At 43.8% G+C, this 22,112-nt stretch overlaps 1 protein-coding gene across 2 annotated transcripts in view; it reads right to left on the bottom strand.

Moving 5' to 3' along the window:
* The window catches only part of Ano6 (anoctamin 6), a 177,135-nt gene that overhangs the window by 105,647 nt on the left and 49,376 nt on the right, over window positions 1–22,112 (bottom strand). For both annotated transcript variants that reach the window (XM_036208650.1, XM_036208651.1), the window contains one exon: window positions 1,943–2,025. In XM_036208650.1, coding sequence (XP_036064543.1) covers window positions 1,943–2,025 — 83 coding nt within the window. The remainder of the gene's footprint in view (window positions 1–1,942; window positions 2,026–22,112) is intronic.

The raw sequence follows: 22,112 nt of genomic DNA, 5'->3' as shown, positions 1-22,112 counted from the left end.
TCTAGATTCCACCTGTGGTCATCTGATCTCAGACTAGTCAGTCTTCTAACTTTGAAAATGGAAATGTGAAAGGCAAGAAGCAAATGCTGGTGATGGAAAACGATGGACGTTTTTCCTGCACTATGCGTTAAATGTGCAGATGTTGCTGAGGCGGGTCAGGCACCTCAACACACTAGAAGCTGCTGAAAAAAACTTACATTTTCATGCAGAGAATGGGTATAAAGTCTGCATGTTTACCAGGCACACCAATACCTTGCTGCACGCATCTCTTGTTACATTAGCTATGATGTGTTATGAAGTTTCAATTAAAAGCAGTTCAGCAGGGTAAAAGATGAACGGCCTTCTGAGTTCTCATCAGTGGCGTCTGCTTTTGCATCAAATTGCTCTGCTCTTCCAGACATGGAACTAGTGGAGTGCACTCACAGTTCCCCTTCACGGACACTCACACTGACTATATCAGGGAGTCACTGAATGCCAGGTCTCTGTATTATAGCCAAGTGCTTTTCACAGCAGGCCATCTGCAAGGACGCCACAGGAGCGCCACTCTGAAATGAAATGGCACTGTAGATATAGTTTTTATGTGCAATCCTTGTCAGTTCCACAGCACTGTTTGGTTTCTATACTGTGGCTCAATATAGCGGACAATCCATAAAGAATAAGAGACAGGAAACACAGAATCCATGATACAGTCACACTCTGCCAACTACTGGAGTGGTGAAGGTATATTCTTACACTTTGAAAAAAGAAAACCTCCAAAAGATACACACACACACACACACACACACACACATAGAGTCACACATATGGACACACAGCATACACACACACAAACACACAGAGTCACATATATGGACACATAGCATGCACACACACACAGACACACATATTCACACATACACACACATATACACACACATACACAGACACACACAGAGTCACACATATGGACACACAGTGTGTACACATAGACACACACATATACACACACAGACACACACAGTCACACATACAGACACACAGCATGCACACACACACATACACAGAGTCACACATCACATATGGACACACAGCATGCACACATAGACACACACACATATACACAAACATAGACACACAGAGACACACACAGTCACACATACGGACACACAGCATGCACACACACACAGACACACCTTGAGTGTGCACGTGCACACACATGCACACATTTGCACTGCGAAGGAAATGGCAGACAAGTTATTTACAGCAACGGAAAAACTGGGTAAATCCGGGTGAAGGCTGCTATGCTTACCCACTTCTCTGGCATGAGTCAGAGAGTCAAGCACTTTAGGAGCCTAATATAAAGTCTGCTTTGAAAGACATTCTACAAGGCATCCTACATGCTTAATTTTCTTTAAACAAAGCACTAATAAAATCACGGTGGCATCTAATACGATTTTTAATTCCTTGAGGGTAGGAGCCATGGCTAATCTTCAGTGTCTGACTGAGTGGGAACATAAGTTCCCCTCTTGCTAGGAACAACCAATAAAATATTCCTAGTCCTACCAGATTGTATCACTGAAGGTTCCTGAAGGACACGGGCCGCTCCATGGTGAATAACAACACTGGCCAGAGCATCGTCTGTGCTCAGTCAAGACTGATTTCCAAGGTTACAGAGAGCAGAAACTGACAGGAACAGAACCAGTCAACGAAGCAGGAAATTTTAGCAACATCTCAGTCCTTTATTCCAGAATCAGTTTCTGTCAGCAGAGGCAAAGGCAGTGTGAAATCAAACCCAAAGCTCACAATGCTGGGATGCTCAAGTTCCGTGAACCTGCTCCTCAGGGACACCAGAGACTGAACAATCACAGAGGGGCCCTATGCCAGACCGCACCACTGAAGAATAGGATTTTATTTTTCAAAGGAAATCTTGATGACAAATAAAAATTTAAGATGAAGTACTTACAAACTCTGGAGTTCGGAAATCCTGCTGATTCTCCAGCGAGCCGAAGCTGGGACAGACAATTGTCTGGTCAAGGTTTTCCAGCACTGAAAATACAGAAGTAAAGATAATAAGTAAAGTACAAACGTCCCTGGATCCACACAGCAACAGGAGAGATGACAGTCAGCATCTGAGGCCCGTTTCAGGTTGAGATATTAACACTCTCCACTACCGACATCTTCGGCAACCATTTCACCCATGTGGCTAGGTCTCAAAATGCTCTAGGCTCCATCTAGCATGGAAAATCACCAGCCTCTACACAGCAATTAAATGTTGAGTGCAGCTAAGGAACTCATTATCCTGCTAGCCTCTCGGGGAACTGATGGGTCCAGTGAGGACGGCCATTTTTGGTTTTAAAATATATTGAGAAGAAGCACCTGACAGACATTTAATGGGAGCCAAATAAAATTTTCCAGTAGGGGCTGGAGAGATGGCTTAGAGGTTAAGAGCACCGACTGCTCTTCCAGAGTTCAATTCCCAGCAACCACATGGTGGCTCACAACCATCTGTAATGAGCTCTGGCACCCTCCTCTGTATACATAATAAATAAATAAACCTTAAAATTTTCCAGTAGGTACTTTTAACTAGTAACAAACAAGTAAAAATTAATTACAATAACACCATCTAACCCATAACAATCCATTAACATTTGAATATATAATCCATATGAAAAAAATTATCAGTGAACCATTTTACATTTTTCTGGGACTATGTCTTGGGGATCCGGGATGAATTATAAATATGCATCTCACTACAGATGAGCCACAACTCAAAAGGTCAGCAGCCACCAGTGACTACTGGCCATCGTATTCGGTGACTGCCGTGTTAGGTGAGGTCGAGGAGCCAAGTCCAGGAAGTGGGTCATTCCATCATGTCTATCCCCATGCTGTCATCAAGACCCTGCCATAAATAAAGGGGCTGGCCCAGTGCAAAGGACACTGGGAAAGAAAACCAATCATAGGCACCGTGTGGTTCTAGATCAAAGAGCTTTAAAGAAGCGGGGAGTGAGCCGGGCAGTGGTGGCGCACGCCTTTAATCCCAGCACTCGAGAGGCAGAGGCAGGTGGATGGATCTATGTGAGTTCGAGGCCAGCCTGGTCTACAGTGAGAGATCCAGGAAAGGCACAAAGCTACACAAGAGAAATCCTATCTCGGGGGGGGGGGGGGGGGGGGGGGGGGACCAGAAGTGAAACACTTCTTGAGGAAGAGTTGGGTGCTGGGGTTTGGTCAGCAGTAGAGTACCTGCCTGGCTCAGTCCTGAGCACTTAAAACACTGGGAAATTTCAAATAACAATTGAGCGTTGGCTGATACTAGGAATTACAACACAGCCATCTAACTTTGACTTTGTAAAAGAAGATCCTTAAAGAGGTATGAAATAATCAGTAAGTGCATTGAAAGATCATTAACTGTTTCAAGAGGTTTGAATAGATATTCTCATTTGTTGACAGGCCCACATCTCTTCGGCAAGCCACTGACGTGAAAGAGGGCCAGGTTAAAAATGTAAAGAGAGCTGAGGCACATGGAACTATCAGCAGCACACATCCTCAAATGTTCCTGATAGAGCAGCTAGACAGGGCTTTTAACTTTTACCTGTGGTAGTAGTACGAATTTTAGAAGTCACCACACACCTGACTTCTTGAATACACAAAAAGTTTTTGTGAAACAGCTGGTTGGTTCCTATTGATAAAAAAAAAATTATAGTAAAATAAAATAAAATCCCTCTTTTCACTAGCCTAAAAAAGAACAGCTCAACTTGCATAGGGAAATTCATGAGGGGCCTAAGATTGTCTACAAAGCCAAGTCACCAGCCAAAAGTCGAGACAATTCATGTTTAAAAAAACCCAATGTCAGAACTGCACTTTAGATTCCCACTGAACACCTTTGTTTGCACACTTAACTCACATATTAGTGTCCCCTTGACCTGAAATGAAAGGCCGGTAGGTGTGACAGCACAAGAGGGGCCACCTCTTCTGAAGAGACCATCAGAGGACCCTCTACATAAGAACCAGAGGAGGAATGGGGAACAGGCAAGGGGAGGCTTGAAGGGCATCTTGCAAAGGAGACAATCAAGGTGGGCACCTCTGAATAACCCAGGAGGCTTGCAAATTCTATATAGCCGGTTATGTTTAGAGCTGATTATTCCAACTGCCAAACAATAGTTATCCAAAATAATCACATTCCTGCAGACCACCTTCATAACTTCCTAAAACAGTGGTTCTCAATCTGGGGTCAAGACCCTTTGGGGAGGGGGGCCACATAACCTTTTCACAGAGGTCACACATCAGATATCTTGCATCACAATTCATAACAGTAGCCAAAACACAGTTATGAAGTAGCAATGGAAATAATTTTATGGTTGGGAGTTGCCACAACCTGAGGAACCGTATCAAAGGGTCGCCACATTAGGAAGGCCTGAAACATGATTGTCTATACACCAGGCTATGAGAAGTTCTCCATGGTTGGAGTACAGCTTGGTTCATACCTGGAATTCAAGACCTAACCTCTCCACAGCATTAACGGTAGAGATAGTAAAGATAACACAGATAAATTGCTTTATAAAGTTAATGAAACATCATGCTTGCATATAATTTTATACAACCACTATAAATCTGATGGCGTGACTTCACTTGGCATCTTATCTAAATTCCAAGGCTCAGAGGCCGTTTCCTTTGGTTCCCTTTTTTCTCCACTGGAAAGGGAGACTTCAGAAGGTGTTCATCTCGCCCAGTGACAGAAGAACAAGATGGGGGACCCAGGCGTTCCTCTGAGTCACAGGCAAAGATGTGGAGGCACAGATTTGTGAAAGTACAGAACTTAGAGGTCTGGCTATTTTCTCAGTGAACACAAGCATAGTCACAGCTAATGTCAACACAGAAGAGAATGTGAATTGGGGCAAATAAAAACAGAATCGGCTTTACTGAGCTGTTTCTCCTGGGATAGAACACAGCTGAGAGGCAGATGATACAGGATGCTAATACAATAATTAATCTTCCTTTACACGCGGGCTCAGGAAGTCTTTGGGACTCTTCATTTCTGATAATCTCAGACAAATGGGAAAAAATCCATTTCTTGGCAAAAATAGTTCAAAAATTGAGGTGAAAATTTGAGAATTTCTTATTAAAATGGTGAGGGGATACTTCTGAGAGGACAGACGTACTAACTTTAAAAAAAATAATTTCACTTAATAGCTTTTGGAATGTTCTGAACACTGGCTGCTCTGGCAGAGGACCCAGATTCAATTGTTGGCTCCCATGTTGCCCCCAACCTTCTGCAACTCTAGTTCCAGGGGATCTGACACCCACTTCTGACCATCGAAAGTACTAGGCATGCATGTAGTACACATACATGCAGGCAAAACACTCACATACATAAAATAATATAAAAATGAAAAAATCATATTATCAACTGTATTACTACAAAGTAAAAATCAAATTACTGAATGCTTGGCCCAAAAGAAGCCCATAAAATATTCACTTTTGATATACTTAATAGTAAATCAATCACCTAACAATTACTATACATGGAAGGAACTGAGTATATTTTTAAAACTTTATCAATGCAGTTTGTGTAATAAAGTTTGAAGGTGGAGCTAATCCTAACTTATTCAGCACTGTAAAACCAAGGACCCAATAAAACTACCTAGGAGTTTGGCCGTATTAATGGGTTAATAGCAGGACAATGGTGGCCTCGCCAAAAGTGAGAGTCATGTGGCTGCTTGTGTACCAATCCGGAAAGGAGAGACCTGAATTTACTACCCTGGTTATGAAGATATAACCTGTACTACAACAGTGATTGAGATTGTGACACAAAGTAGCCAATAGAGTCATCATCTATAATCTTTTAGCTTTGACAACCTAGGACCGATCAGAAAACACACTCAGGAAATCCACGGATGAAAACCAAAGTGGCTTATGATAAGGAGGGCTGTGGAAGAGAGGTGATTGGAATGAGAAGACACGGAATCTAACATACACCAGCAGGGGCAAGGAGTTGGCTCTAGCTGACTTCTTTATGGAGGTGCTTGCTTACCACTGAAATGATCAAAACCACAGTGGGTACATGTGAGAGCAGGTAATGTCAGGCCTGCGCTAGGGGTGTGACTATGGTGTAAAGAACTTGCCTAGCATGTGCAAGGGCCCAAGTTCAACACCCAGGACTGGAAAAATGAACAGTAAGAATGGCTGGGCCAGGTGCTGGGAAAATAATAATAATAATAATAATACGAAGAAGGAGGGCAGGGCCAGGTGCTGGGGAAAAATTGTTAAAAATAAGAATGGCAAAGTCAAATGCAAAGGGCCTGGACTAAGGACCCTGACAGGGCTCAAGTTCTAATGCTATCTACTGAGTGCTGATTATTATCAGTATATTTATTCCAAGCTGGCAATAACAATTTCCCTGGTGATGTCACGGGGCCATGCAAAGATACAAGGGACATTTCTAAAGCATGTTGTTAGAAAAAAAAATTGAAGGGCTGGAAAGATGACAATTAAAAGTACCTGCTGACCTTCCAGGGGACCTGGATTCAATTCCCAGCACTCACAACACCTGTGACTCCAGTCTAGGGGATCCAGCGCCCTCTTCTGGCCTCCCAGGGGGACCAGACACAAACATGGTACACCCACAAACATGCAGGCAAAAATACCCATACTTTAAAAATAATAATTTTTAAGTGAACACTATGTAAATATAAATTAACTTTGCATATAAAAAACTCAATATGAAAAAAGTGAAACATACTAATTTATGCCCGGCATTTCTAAAAGTCCGATCTATTTATTCCTATTTTTGCCCCTAACCCTCAGACAATGAATAATAATTTAAGGTTATCAGTCACCTGAAGTCAACAACTAAAAGCTAAGCAATTGGACTGTGAATCAATCTGATTCCAAAACTACATCGTTTAGATGTTTTTGTCTTCTGGGTTGCTAGGAATAATCCAAAGACACCCTATTAAACATGAGTTGATAAGAGAATAAAGTAGCATTGTAGATAGAAATCAAAAGAATATCAGCAAACAAACAACCTTTGCCAACAGAGGGCCAGATAGAAGCAGACTAACACGTCAGGTGAGTTGGCACTCAGGAGCACTCAGGAGGTGCAGGCAGGAGGATCAGGTGTGTCAACCCAGCCTTGACTACATAGCAAGTTCGCAGCCAGCCCGGGCTACAATGAAATTCTTCCTCTAAAAACAAACAAACAAATACGACTTGGAAACCAAAGGGAGAAAAAACAATCAATCAATAAAATTGACTGATAGCAGTTACAATTAGAAGAGCATTCATTCATGCAGAAGCGCTGCAAAATCAAGAGATGCTGGCAAGTCTGCAGACTCAGGAGCTGGGTGAGAAGCATGTGCATATGCAATCTGTAATTGCAAGTAATTATGTAATTATAAGTAATATAAGCAATTACTTATACATGGGCTTTTTGTGGTGTTGGGGATTGAACATAGACCTCACGAGTACAGCCGTGAAATGAGTACAAATGACCCCAAGAAAAATAGTAAAGAAGTTGCCTTTAACAATTTCATGACCATGTACAACTAAAAATAGTAAGTTAAAGGAATGCCCTCCTTTATCATGGGAAAGCAGACACGTTTATATACCCAGACGGGGCAGGATGTCTAAAGGCCTACCAGGATGTTCTACACCTGGATTTTTCTCCTCCCACTTGATAGCAGCCTCTGGAATTTGGATCTTAGGGTATATGATACTTGATCCCAATGCCTGCCCTCACCAGCCACTAGGCTAACACACTTGAGACATTCTTCTCAGCATGCTCTGCCTTCCAGAAGTGCTGGCCTGCCCTACCTCACTCCTATGTCACTTAACCACCAAGTCTATCCACCCCACATCATCCTGGAAGTCAGTCATATTTGGTCTCCAGCTTCCAACGTCCCTTTCTCTGGTCTCAGTTATACAGTATCCACTGTACCTTGGTGACAAGGGAATGGTGTCATTTCTCATACCAAGAGGAGGCTGTAAGGTTATAGATGGTCACACATCAGAACTTTAAAATAGGTTCACTCAGAGACATAACTGAGAATATTAATAGGGGGACTTTAATGATTAGTTTTTGTCAACTTAACAAAATCTAGTGTCATCTAGGAAGAAGAATGCTGTAGAATATTATTTTAAGGTGTGTTACTTTTGTTTATGTTGGCTTTGTCTAACTCTGTGAAGCTGGGTTACTTTGCCTGTCTAAAACACTTGATGGTCTAATAAAGAGCTGAACGGCCAATAGCAAGGCAAGAGAGAGAGATAGGGCTAGCAGGTAGAGAGAATATATAGGAGAAATCTGGGAGGAGCAAAGGAAGGAGCCAGAGGAGGAGGAAGACATCATGGGCCAGACACCAGCTACACAGCAAGCCACGGAGTAAGAAATAAAGAAAGGGATATAGGAATAGAGAAAGATAAAAGCCCAGAGGCAAAAGAGAGTTGGGATAATTTAAAGTTAAATAAAGCTGGCTAGCAACAAGCCAAGCTAAGGCCAAACATTTATAAGTAAGAATAAGCTTCCATGTGTGATTTATTTGGGAGCTGGGTAGTAGACCCAGCAAAAAAGCAAAAACAGACAACAGAAGACCTTCAATTAGGGATTGCCTCCATCAGACTGGTCTGTGCTGGTCCCATTTCTGAGCAGATGGACCTGGTGTATAGGAAAGGTAGTTGAGGAAGCAGGGATAGTGAGCTGGTAAGCAGCATTCCTCCACGGGGCCTCCTTCAGTTCCTGCATCCAGGATCCTGCCCTGAGTTCTTTCAGCAATAAACTGTCGTTGCCCCAAAGTATAGGTAAAATAGAGCCTTTCCCCACCAAGTTGCTTTTAGTCAGCCTTTTATCTCAGCAATAGACACCAACTAGAGCAGGAACACAAAATACAAAGATGGGAATGTTCTTTCAAGGGGTACCATGCTGTGCTTACTACATGGGGCCCTAGACTTGAATAGTAAGGCCACCACGAAGTCTAGCCCCACAGCTCAGGCAGAACTCTTAACCCAAGTCTCAGTGTTCTTATCAAAAAAATTCAGATTATAATACTTTCATCAGAAGGCCAGCTCGGAGAATAAACCTACTGAGGCAAATAAAACAAGCCCTATAAAATAGCAGCTGATACGTTACACTGCGTTTCCCTGGATTTCAACACCCTTACCCTGGTTTGGCACCATTTTCCCTTCTAACATTCATCTTGATCATCGCTACCCTTCATCTCTTTCTTGAGTTCTAAATTAAATTGTAAGCACAGGAAGGGGAGGCGTTAACTTAGCTAATATTTTTGAATGGCAACAATGTCCTCAGCACTGCAGGCTACTTCTCTTACAAGAAAGGGAAAAAAAAAATCAATCAGAAAATATCTTTGCTGAATCTGAATGAATCCGTCTATCACCCCACCTCGGTACTGGCATGGATATGCAATGACTGCAAAACATGCAAATGTGGCCTCTGCATGCAAGTCAGTGCTGGATGCAAATGCAAAAGCACCTTGTCTTTCCCCTCCTGCCCTTCCCGCTCCATCTTTTCCTAACACCAATAATTTGGGAATCACCTACCTCACCTACTTCCAAAAATAAGAAGAGAGGGAGAGAGAGAGTGAGGCAGGGAGGATACCATTCATAAAAATCGAAACTCTCACGCTAAGGAAGTTTCTCATTCCCGGTGGGGACTAGGAATGTACAACTGTAACATTCTGTGATTTACATTACTAAATATTTCCCTCAAAGCATCCCCCGTCACCATCCTGAATGATGCATAACCATGGATGCTGCTGCTCAGAAGCTGAGATCATCTTCGACTTCTCCATTTCCCTCCATCCTTCCACTCCATCTGTCACCAAATCCCATCCTTTCCACTTTTGGACTCCCAGCATCTCCTGACTGCAATGCACAACCCCCAGCCCTCACGGAAACCCATGTCTATTAAAGAAACTCAGGGAGTCGACAAATGGCAGAACTTACTACGAGTTCTGTCACTCTAGCAGAGCTCGGTCCTGGTTAGTTTTTTGTCAATTTGGTGGAAGTTACAGTCATCTGAGAAGAGGGAACCTTGACTGAGAAAATGCCCCACAAGACTGTCTTGTAGGTAAACCTATGGTGTCATTCCATTGATTGATGATTGATGGAGGGGCCGTGCCCACTGTGGGTGGTGCCACCCTTGGACAGGTTCCTGTCTTGAGTTCCTGTCTTGGCTTCCCCCGATGATGGACTGTAAGTTGTAAGCCAAGTTGCTTTCAGTCAGTATTTTATCACAATTAAAAGGCACACTAGAACAAAAAGTGGTACCACGTTCACAGGGCATTTCTGTAGCAGACTTGACCATGTTGTTTGGGAGAGGAATGTGGAAGGGGTTTGGAACCTTGGGCTCGAAGACCCATTGGGTGTTCAGAGCTTACTGAGCAGTTGAGAACCTGGAAGATAATGCTGAGAACAGTGCAGAGGATAGAGGCCTCGCTTGTGAGGATCCAGAGGAAACTTGGAAGAGTTCTTCAATGACTCTATCAAGGTTGTTCATGTGCTATATTCTGAATTAAGAGTATGTGCATCTGGTTGTTGGTTGGTCTTTGGTCTTTTTGGGGGGCCCACCACCCAGCTCCCAAATAAATCACTCACAGAGGCTTATTCTCACTTATGAATGCCCACCCTTAGCTTAGCTTAGTTTCTAGCCAGGTTTCCTTAACTTAAATTATCCTGTCTACCTTTTCCTCTGGGCTTTTACCTTTCTCTTCTGTAAATCTTACTCTTACTCTGTAGCTTGCTGTGTAGCTGAGTGGCTGGACCCTGGTGTCCTCCTCCTTCTCTGGCTGTTCGATCTTAGATCCCTCTTTCCAGATTTCTCCCTCTATGTATTCTCTCTGCCTGCCAGCCCCACCTATCCTTTCTCCTGCCTTGCTATTGGCCAGTTCTTTATTAAACCATCAGGTGTTTTAGACAGGCATGGTAACACAGCTTCCCAGAGTTAAACAAACAAATGCAACATAAACAGAAGTAACACACCTGAAAATACTATTTACTACAGCATCTGGTTGGCTGGAGCTGAGAAATCAGATGTGATTAAGAAGAGACCAGCATCACTGAGGTGAAATCTTCAGGGAATGTTCCTTAGGGTCAGCAGTGTCCAGAGGGGGCTGAGGCAGCATCTCAAACTGGCAGCTGAATTAGGTAATGTGTAATAGTCTCCCAACTCCCCCACAGGACACTGGTTTTGAGGGCACAAAGGAGTCATGGAGAGCAGCTGAGCCTTGGCACTGTGAGAGGTCAGGAGAGGCCACTGGTGAAGGTACAGCCTCAGTGACAGTGGAGAGCCCAGGATGGAAGGGGTCATGGAGAAAAGATGAGGCTTGGCACCATGCGGCAGGATCAGAGTCCTCGGACAGAGGCCAGGGTGAAGGAGCAACCATGGAGGGGAGCCTGCCTGAGCCTATAAAATGTGGTTGGTGAGCTGTGGGGGGCAGGGCCCAGGAGGTGGAGCTGCCCAAGCGCTTTGGTTCCAAAGATCATGAGTGAACCCTAGGTGCAAGACATTAAGCTGCAGAACTGAATTTATAGTTTGGTTTTACTTTGTTCAGACTGTGACTGTACACTGGTTCTTACCTCTTGAAATATGAAGTACGTAATCTATTTTTTATTTTACAGGAGCCCACAGTTAAGAGACTGTATTTTTAGAGAGATTTTGGATGTTCTATAGAGACTAGACTTTTAAAGTGCTGACTTTTCCTTTAAAAACTGTGGGATGTTCAAACTTACACTGTGTTTTATACTGAAATATTAACATGACATCTTTGGACAAAAGAGAAAGGGAAGTTTATGCTTTAATAGTGATGTGTTTGTATGTCGCATTGACAAGCAGTCAAGTGTGTTGGTTAGTTTCTGGTTTTGTTTTGTTTTTTCCAACTCGACATGAGCTAGAGTCATCTGATAAGAAAATCTCAATGTAGAAAATGCTCCTTCAGATTGACCTCGGGGGCATTTTCTTGATTGATAAATGACGTAGGAAGCCCCAGTTCACCATGGGTGGTACCATGCCTGGGCAGGCAGTCTTTGGGTGCCTGGGGTGTATAAAAAAGTAACCTGAGAAAACCAAGGAGAGCCAGCCAGTAAGCAGCACTACTCTATGACATCTACTTCAGCTCCTGCCTCCAGGTTCCTGCCTGGAGTTCCGGCCCTGGCTTTCCTCTATGATGGACTAAAACTGTACACTGAAATAAACCCGTCCCTCTTCTGCTTTTGTCCATAAAAGATAAGTAGGATGAGTTAGTTCCCAGTGCCCTGTCATTCTTCCTAGTGAATGTAGTTACTTACATCAGAAGGAAGTTGTATCTCCTTACATCAGAAGGAAGTTGTATCTCCAGACACACTGGGCCACAGTGAGACACAGTGCATACACAAAGAAGGTATGGCGGGTGTCTCTTCTAAACGCTACTCTTCAAATACCTGGCAAACCCTTGCAAGAAAGGAAAGACTCAAACTGCTTCTCACCCTACCCTGTTCTCTAGCCCATCACCAAACTCCCCTGCCAAGAGCCCAAGGCATTCCACTGTAGAACACAACCAGGAGGAAGCCTCTGGCCCTCTGGGCTCCCAGCCAAGAGAAACCATTTCTAAAGACGACTTCCATCCACAAACAGCAGCATCCCCAAGAAGAGCTCTGATGAGCACTACCCTTGCACACTCCCTGTTTAGTGCCAATCTGGGCTCCTCTTATAAACATACTACGTCACTACACCCTTCCGCAATAATTCAACTCTGAATATATCTCAGAAGCCCAACATGCCTGCTTCAGAAGAGCTGAAAACACCATGACACCGTTCATTCTCGCAGCCCACATGGCTGTATGTACGTGCCGTGAACTCACAAGAGACACGCTGAAGTCATTTGTGCTTTTACTTACATTTTCTAGCAGTCCCATATGTGCTCATTTTTGATGTTTACCAACTTTCAGTGGGCCGTTTAGTAGCACTGACAGTTGTAAACTGTTATCACTTATTACCAAATCAACCACCCAAGAGATTCTGTAACCATTAGGCAATAATTCCCAATTCCCCTTTTCCTCTGCCAATCTCTAAAATCTTTCTATTCCTATTCATTTGCCTTCTTCTACATATGGCATACACCTGGAACTCATACAGTAGCTGTCTTTTATTATTTTATATGTACAGTGCCCACTGAGGCTGGAAGAGGGCATCATATCCCTTCGGAACTAGAATTAAGAGATGGTTGTGAGCCACAATGTGTATGTTGGGAATAGAATCTGGGTCCTCAGGAAGAACAGCCAGTGTGCTCTTAACCATTGAGCCATCTCTCCAGTCCAACGTCTGTCTTAGTATTTCACTTTCGTGTAGTATTTTGAAGTTTCATCCATGATCCTTTTTATGATTGAATCCATTGTCTACACATACCACATTTTGTTTGAACACTTGGGTTACTTCTATCTTTGGGATATTACAAAAAGAGCCTCAGTGAATCTGAGCAGACATCCAAGTCCCTGTTTTTCAATTCTTCTGAGTATACACTTAGAACTGGAATTGGGGAGTCGGACAGTACTTCTTAGCTTTTAGAGGAGCTACCAAAACGTTTGCCAAGGTTGCTGGTGTGTGACAATCCCCATGTTCACAATGTCTGAGTGTTCAAATGTCCCCATGCCCTTGTTCATTACTGTGCTGATTGCTTTTTTCAGTAGAAGACATCCAGGTAGGTGTGAAGTAATCCTGAGGTTTGAATTTGCACGTGTTTAGTGACCAGCGTTGCTGGGATACGTCTCCCTCGCTACTGGCCATCTGTACATAGTCTATGGAGACTTGCCAGCTCAAGACCTTTCCCCAGTTTTCAAATGAGTTGTCTTTTTGGGGAGCACAGGAATTATGTATGTACTCTGGATACTAAAGATTGCCTAGATACAGGATTTCTGATTATTATTCCTTTAAAAAAAAGCCTCATTTCTTTGATGCACATGTTTCTAATTTTGATGATCTGTTTATAGCTCTTTTGTTGCTCCAGCTTTTTGTGTTTCTCCAAGAAGCCACTGTCAAATCCAAGGTCATGTGATTTGCCTTTGTTTTCTTCTAGAGATTTATGGGTTTCACTCTTGCGGTTGGGTTACTGATGGACTCTGAGTTAATTTGTATTTAAGTGCGAGGCAGGAGCCTCACTCTGTTGTGGAAATCCAGCCAACACAACACCACTTGTTAGAGACCCTTCACTCCTCTCTCCCCTGTTAAAAACTCAACCGGCACAAAGACGGGACTTTATCTCTGGACCCAGACTCTGCTGTGGGCCACACTGCTGATGGGTGTGGCTTTGCATTAAGTTTTAAAATCAGGTCATGTGAATCTCCCAACTTTCTCCTTTTTCAGAACTGTCTTGGTACTCTGGGGCCCTTTGAGCGCCACACGATCAACTTTTATATTTCTATAAACTTTTCCCATTGAATACACACCTTTAAATTAAAATAATCTATTATATAACTGAAGAGCAATGTTATTTAATTGTGCTGATTTGGCATTTTTGTTTTCTAAGTCATGGCTGCAACAGTTGAGGCTCTGTAAAATACAAATGGTATTCATTATAGCAATAGATTTTAAGCACATCTTGGAAGGCTCACTGCCACTTTACACCTGAGGGTCCAGTCTCCTAGGGCCCCCAGGGTTCCCAATGCACACCACCCTGGCTTTGCTGTTGGCTAAGGCTCAGGTGAAATTTGGTCTAGTCATTGGCCTGTAGGTTTCTTAATTATAGTGACTGTACATGTCCTGGCAAGGAAAGAAGACACCATTCAAACTGCTATTGCCCATAAACTCAAACCATATTTGAGGCATAACTCCATGCCTAATCTACCAGAGCATGCCTGATTTCAAAATCAGTTTTCACAGCCTGAAAAAATTAAGACCATAGAAATGAGCAGGGATAACCAACAAAAAGGCCCGTACAAGTTCACATCCCCTTATTTTAAATCTTCTAGAACAAAATTTTTCATCTTGAGAATTCAGAATGTATAAACAAAAGAACTCTTACATGTGTTCATTGTGTATTGAGATGCAGCCTCAGCAGGCCCTGGAACAAGACTCTTAAACACTTCATCAAATGGGTTCACAACTGCCAGGTATAACAATCAGAGGGATGACCAGAAAATTCCTTCTAGCACTTTCTGAATGTTTACTGTAAGGGATTATGAATCTGTAAGAACTAAGAATGCTTCCCCCACAGGGCAACAGAATGTAAACCCCATCACACAGACTGCCATAGACATGCAGAGCACTAAGCAGGCCAGTTCCTCAGAATGGAGACCAGCTGGAAGGGGAAAGGGGGACCACAGCCTCTCTAACCGCCTCACAGGCTGAGTCCCCACCACACCAACACCACCTAGCAATCACCTACAAACAACTCTAGGCCAGGAAGTGAATCCTAAATTTGGGTAAAGGGGGAAAATGATACAGTACTTTTCCTAATTCAATTAGCAGAAAAAAGTTACCAAAATCTGTATTAGTGGAGGACACACATGTTTTGGTGTGTTCAGTTTTGTGAGAAATCTGATGCATCACAGAATCTTTAATATTAGTCATACTTCTTGTTTTTATAATTATAAAGGAAGCAATATTTAGGTGCTTGAATCTTTCAGAACTATATGATAATAAGAATGGGTTGTTTTAAATAGAGAAGTCATACAGAAAAATTGTAATGTATTTCTGTGGTGGTGTGCGGAGTAGAAAGCTATATTGTGAAACTGCTTTGTCTCCTACCTCAAAAAACCTGAAAACAGAAATTCAAATAGATATTTGCATACCACGTGTAACAAGGCATTATTTACAGCAGTGAATGGTTGAGGCTATCCATGTCTATCAACAGATGAATAACAGACAAAATGTGGCCTGTACATACAGAATACTGCTCAGCATAATGGGGAGGAAATCTAAATATGCTACACATGGGAGAATCTTGAGCATTATGCTAAGTAAAATAAGCAGTCATAAGATGATAAATATATGATTCCATTTATATGAAGTACCACAGAGGTCATCTCCACACAGACAGGAAATGGAATGGTGGTTGTCAGAGGAGAACATGGGGAGCTAGGTTTAATGGGTGTAGTTTTCTATCTGCAAGATGAAAGAGTATGGAGTTGGATGCGGGGGTGGATATACCACAATGTGAATGTATTAAATGTCCCTGGGTTACATAATTACAAATGGTAAGATGGTACATTTTATGTTATATATATTTTACCACAGTGAAAAAAAAATGTTTAAGAACATCTATTACCTGATGTGGGTTGGACTGCACCAGGCAACAGGAACTGTCTACACACAGGGCAGCTCAGCCCATGCCCCACCCCACTCAAATTGAACCCTCTCCAGGCTGGAGACCAGCACCACAGTGGGTGGGAATGGGTGGAGACCTCACATGGTGTCAAGATCCCAACTCTCCCCTCTGGCAGGGGCCATATGCCAATAAAGTGCACAGTGTGTGATTTTTCAAGGATGGCTGTGAAACACAACCACCCCAGAAGCACTTCATCTTAGGGCATCTACCCTTCATGATGCCTTTCACAAAGAGCCTTGCAAATGCCCGGCTCTCCCATTCATCCTCCACATCCTGTTCCTCAATGGACCGCATCGGGTGAAGGGGCTGCACCCTGAAGCCAGCTACTTCTCCACTCCCACAAACCTAGAAAAAGCAGCTACCACTCAGAGTCCTTCACGCATCCCAGTGCCCGTTTCACATCTAAGCTCTTTCCAGCCAAATCATGACATCCGACACCAGCCCGAGCTGGCAGGATCAGTGCCATCACTACCTCTGCACCACTAAGGAGGCACAGAGAGGTCAAACACTGTGTCTAAAGTCTGAACCCAAGAGCTCAGGGGTCAGACGTCTGCACACCACCTTTGGGTCTTCCGCCATTCTGCCTCTTTTCTCTCTGTACTTTCTACTGTCATCTGAGTCCTAAGTCCACATTGAGTCTGAGTTCTCTGAGGACACAGTGTTCCCCTTGTTCAGGGCTGAACGAGAGTAGAGTAGTGTCCCAGCTGTTAGGCACTCTGTAATGTCCTGTTGATGGTTCTGCAGCTGAATGCACTGTCTATAAGGGTAGTTGTTGGAGGCAGGCAGATCTGAACTCAGACCCCAGACTTACCACTTCCTAACTGACCTGGGCAGCATAGACTTCAGTTAGCATCTAAAATGGAACAGTCCTTCCTACCCGGGCTTGTTTTGAATAAACTATAGTGTGCGTGTGATAGTTAGCTTGGTGCCTATACATAGGAAATGCCCAGCAAGTTCTCATACTGCAAATAAGAAGAAATGCAAATGGAGTAGGTTGAGAAAGATGCTACCAGCAGCTTATTACATGCCCTGTTACAGTAAAAATTGAGGAAGTATGGGACGGAGAATGCAGTTCAGGGGCAGAACTCCATACTACAGAAAATAAGAAAGCACGCATAAGTGTGTAAGTACCTCCCCGCCCCTGAAATGAAGAGGACTCAAAGGAGCCAGCTCCATCCAAATCTCATTTTCATGCACTCACCATTGAATGCTTTCCTAAGTTTTGGACATAAGGAAATGTTTTAAGTCACTAGTTAATAAATAACAGACTAAAGGAGACAACAAAAGTTCCATCCCAAAGGTTCCTTTTTTTTTTGGTTGAAGTTAACATTTCAGAGAAGATAAAACTGAACAACTCGGGTGATCTGAGTTCAACACACACATATGTGTTGCCCTCCGTCAGAGCTTATGGTGCCGGTCAAGTGCAGCCCCACAGTAAAAGCCCATCTCAGGCCCCCACATGCGGAGCCTCAAGGTGACTTCTCAGACATGGGCATGGAGCTCTCCTGCCAACTCTTCACTAAAGGAAGAGGGGGAGGTGGTAACAGTCAGCCTACGAGTTAACTACTCAGTCCGGGTAAATGTCTTGTTCTGAGGGAAACAGATCTGGATGGAGAGAGACAGCATGTACAAGCAGTATCTGGCTCTGTGCCAGGGAGGATTCTTAAGAGCCTGTGGCACCTTGGTAGTCTGTCCCTGCAATGTAGGGACTCCATGTGATTACCCCGGCAGCCTTCTGACAACAGCATCTCTCAGCCCTAAATGCAACATCTTAGAAAACTTGAAAAAACCAGCTCTTTGAACTCCTCTCTCATTTCTTGGTATTTTTTTTTTTAATTTAATCGTGTTTTGTAACTTTCCACTCTTCCTTACTGAGGTGACGGTTGGTAGCTGATCACTCTTGCTCTCCTTGCTGCTGGGGTGGTCAAGGGGACAAAAGGGAAGCCTGTGTGTCCGAGTACTCCCACTGCATCCGGCTCCAGGCTTTTTCCCTGATGACCCCAAAGAGTCATCCAATTTTTTGCAAACCCCAACCGGGACTTCGATTTTACAATTGTTCTCAGCAAGCAAGATGCAGCTAAAGATGTCAGACATTTGCCCAGCGCACACCACGATGTAGTACTGTTTGATGTGTTTAATGGTATATGGGTGAATGCAGTTACAGCACCTCAGAGAGTCGAGCTATTTGGGGTTTCTTAAACATGCACTTAATTTGTTATGATGGAAATGACATACATGACTGAGGCTGCTCTTCCCTCCAGAGCTATATTTCTGCTACTTGTTGCAAGGTCAACGTCTTCAGTTGCTGCATCTAATGTCTGCTTTTGTCCTTGTGAATCTGTCTGCTTCTCTCTCTCTCTCTCTCTCCCTCTCTCTCTCTCTCTCTCTCAAAGCTTTTGAAAAACTTGACTTCAAAAGACAAATTAAGCAGGAGGGAATACCAATGTGTGGTATAAAAGTTGAAGGAGGAAACTGGAGATGGAAAGGTTTAAGGTTTACGCAGACAGGAGGCAGAGACATGGGGGGGGGGGGGAGCGGGAGGGAACGAGAGCCAATCAAAACCAATATAAAAAAAAAAAAAGACAAAAGGAAATCTGACGGCTGATAAGCTAATCAAAACCAATTTAAGTTTGAACGGAGGTACCCTGTATAGGCAGATAAAACGTCTATCAGAGACCAGAAGGTTATTAAACAAAAATCTCAGATCCAGGGCTAGGCTTCCCCCATATGAACTATTTCCTGAGGAGTCCTTGATACCCAAAAACAATACAGATAATTGCCACTGCTCTTGATGGCCCACTGAAACTACTTGGTAAGACCCAACTACTGAAGACACCACACACCTTGGTCACAGAAATCCATGTACATCAGTGGATCTGGACCAGAAGCCTCTTCCTGGTGGCTTGGACAGTGCTTGGGTAGGCTGCTGAGGGAAAATTGCCATCTACAGTCCTGCTCAGCTGTGAACTGTGTGTGCAAAAATGCCAACCACACAGACAAGGAGCCACAGTAGCAAGTTTGTTATGGGAGTAATCAGCTGCTTTTTAAAATTGAATTTGAGGCCTGCTCCCCCCGAGAGAGCCTATATATGGGCCTGTAAACCCAGTCAAAAGCGTAGAACTGGGAAGAACAAAGGCCCCAGAGAGGAAGCTTCTGCTGTTGTTTTGCTAAGTGGACTTGATGTGCCTGTCCAATTTCATTCCAAACAACAATGTTTATGTCCACACATTGGAGCTACTGGGAGCTTTGGTTAGAGAAGTTTCTTTTGTGCAGCGGTGAGTGATGACCGCCGAATGCCTGGCCATAAATAGGATATTGATGGCAGCCTTTCCAGGGTATAAAGAACATCAGAGATAAGGGGCAGAAAGACAGTCAGGAGCTGGAGAAGCAAGGACACATCAGAATGCTGACTTCTAGGCATAACGTAGCTGTTGCACTACTGAACTCAAAACATCCGTGGTTATTTATACACGATCCACGTAAGATTGGGCTTACCAGCCGAGCGGTGGTGGCACACGCCTGTAATCCCAGCACTCCGGAGGAGGCAGAGGCAGGTGGGTCTCTTTGAGTTTGAGGCCAGCCTGGGCTACAGAGTGAGTTCCAGGACGGGCTCCAAAGCTACAGAGAGAAACCCTGTCTCGAAAAAAACAAAAACAAACAAACAAAAAGATTGGGCTTACACCAACTCCCTGTTACAGGAGGAGCTGGGGTTCGTGAGGCCCTACCCATCTCTGAGAGTTTAGATGGAGATGATGACTGATGAGGAACGGGTAGCCCTTCCTCGATGGTGTAACCATGGGTATCATGTGCGTGACTTATAAACAAACTCCCAGCCATGCTCCTGTAAACAAACCATAATGGAACTCACTGGGTCAAACAATGCTGAGGATCCTGTCACCTGCCCCCTCCCTCCTCCTTATGGCTGGAACCATGGCCCAGGAGGTGGCTTCTCCCCTCTGACCTCAGCCACTTCCTGGACCATGGTTCCCAGCCCCACTGTCCTTTTTGTTATTGACTACTCAGCATTTTTTCTCCGTGACCTCAATTATTTTTTATTCTTCTCAACATCAATGTTTTTCCTGGTCACAGATCTCCCATCCATATTTAACAATGATAAAGACCAAAAAATAAATCAATAAATAAAATAAAGAGCTCTTTCGATAATGAAGCATTATCAAAATGTCAAATGTGTTTGTCCTTTGACCCCACAACTCCACTTCAGAAACTTTGCAACTCAGATACGAAAAGATACAAACATACCCAAGGATGATGCATGTTCAGAAGAAAAGCCATAGGAGAGCACAACAATGTCTTAAAAAGTCTCCAACATCCAGAAAATGCCGCAGTACAACAGAACAGTACAGCTAACTGTGCACACAGTGGAGCATCAGACATGAGCAAAGTACAATCCGTAGACGATTCCACAGCAGCACACTCAGCACGAGGAAGGAAGCAATTCCATGAACCTGTGTCTCTAGAAACTGAACTTCTGTAAACTGTTGTTGGTGTTCGTGCACACAGGAATCTTGACAGGCATATCCCAAATGACTGTGTCTACACATAAAGAAACATAGTTATGGACATTATTCTCGGTTATATGTTTAAAGCTTAAAACTTTTCCATTAAGTATATACTGCTTTATAATCAGAAGAAAACAATAAAGATACGGTTATCATAAGCAGTTAAAATAACAACCTTAATCAGCCTTCCCAGTGCACTTATTGCACCATATGTAACACAGTCCAAAATCCTAAGGGATGGGACTGCAGCTCCAAGGTGACATGCTTGCTTAGCATGCGCAAGGTCCTAGATTGAGTCCCAGCAATACAAGAAAACAAAAACAAAAGAGTCCAAATCGTAACTACTACTGATGAGCATCTAGGTATTGCGGGCACCCCTCTAATGTGCATTCCGCCTCCACCTGCTCGGGCAAAGGTTGACCGTGGGTTTTACACCCGCTAAGCCTGATGTCCATCTTACATTTTCGCCCCACAAACATCTCAGTGATCTCTCTCACAGCTGACCAAGACAACTTTTAAAGACTCTTGTTGGCATTCTATTGGCATGTAGCGGGGAGGGGTGTCCGTTTTTCTGCACCCTGGGCTGGCGTTGAGCACCTTCATAGCTGAGGTGGGCCCTTGGAGTCAGGATCCCCCTCCTCCTTGTCTCCCCAGCATTGAGATTAAAGGGATGTCCTCTGTGTAGGAGATCCTTCTTGCCTCTCTGGATTCTTCTACTGCTATCTCCTCCTTGACTGGACCTCCCCTTCTGGGAACACTTAGGGCTCCCCCCGGTCTGCACCACGGCATCTGTTAGTACATCTTGGCTCCAGCCAGGCTTTGTTTCATTGCTCATCTCCAGATTCTCTTCTCCTATGTCCCCGTTGTCCATGCGACAGTGCCACAGAGAAATGTCCTGGTGTCTCGGATGCACATTCCCACCCAAAGTCCTCTCTCCTTCATCCCCAAAGACGCCCGCTCCTCTGCCCTGTGCCAGCACACCCAGCATCCTGTGGTGCTAAGGTTTCTGAACCCTTGTCTTCCCTTCTCCATCTTGCCCCACCAGTCATCCCCGGCTACTTCCCTCTGTCCTGTCAACAACTTCTACCCTCTTCCTGACCCCATCTTCTCTTAGCTGTCAAAGTGACCTTTGGGAGTAAAAAAAAAGCAGAACTCTGACAAAGTAGCTGTGTGCTGCAAGTTCTTTTTCTTTTTTTTTTAAAGATTTATTTATTATATATACAGTGTTCTATCTGCATGTATCCCTGCCCACCAGAAGAGGGCACCAGATCTCATTACAGATGGTTGTGAGCCACCATGTGGTTGCTGG

The sequence above is a fragment of the Onychomys torridus genome, chromosome 16, assembly GCF_903995425.1.
Source record: "Onychomys torridus chromosome 16, mOncTor1.1, whole genome shotgun sequence".
NCBI lineage: Eukaryota > Metazoa > Chordata > Mammalia > Rodentia > Cricetidae > Onychomys > Onychomys torridus.
This window is presented reverse-complemented; position numbering and strand designations above follow the sequence as displayed.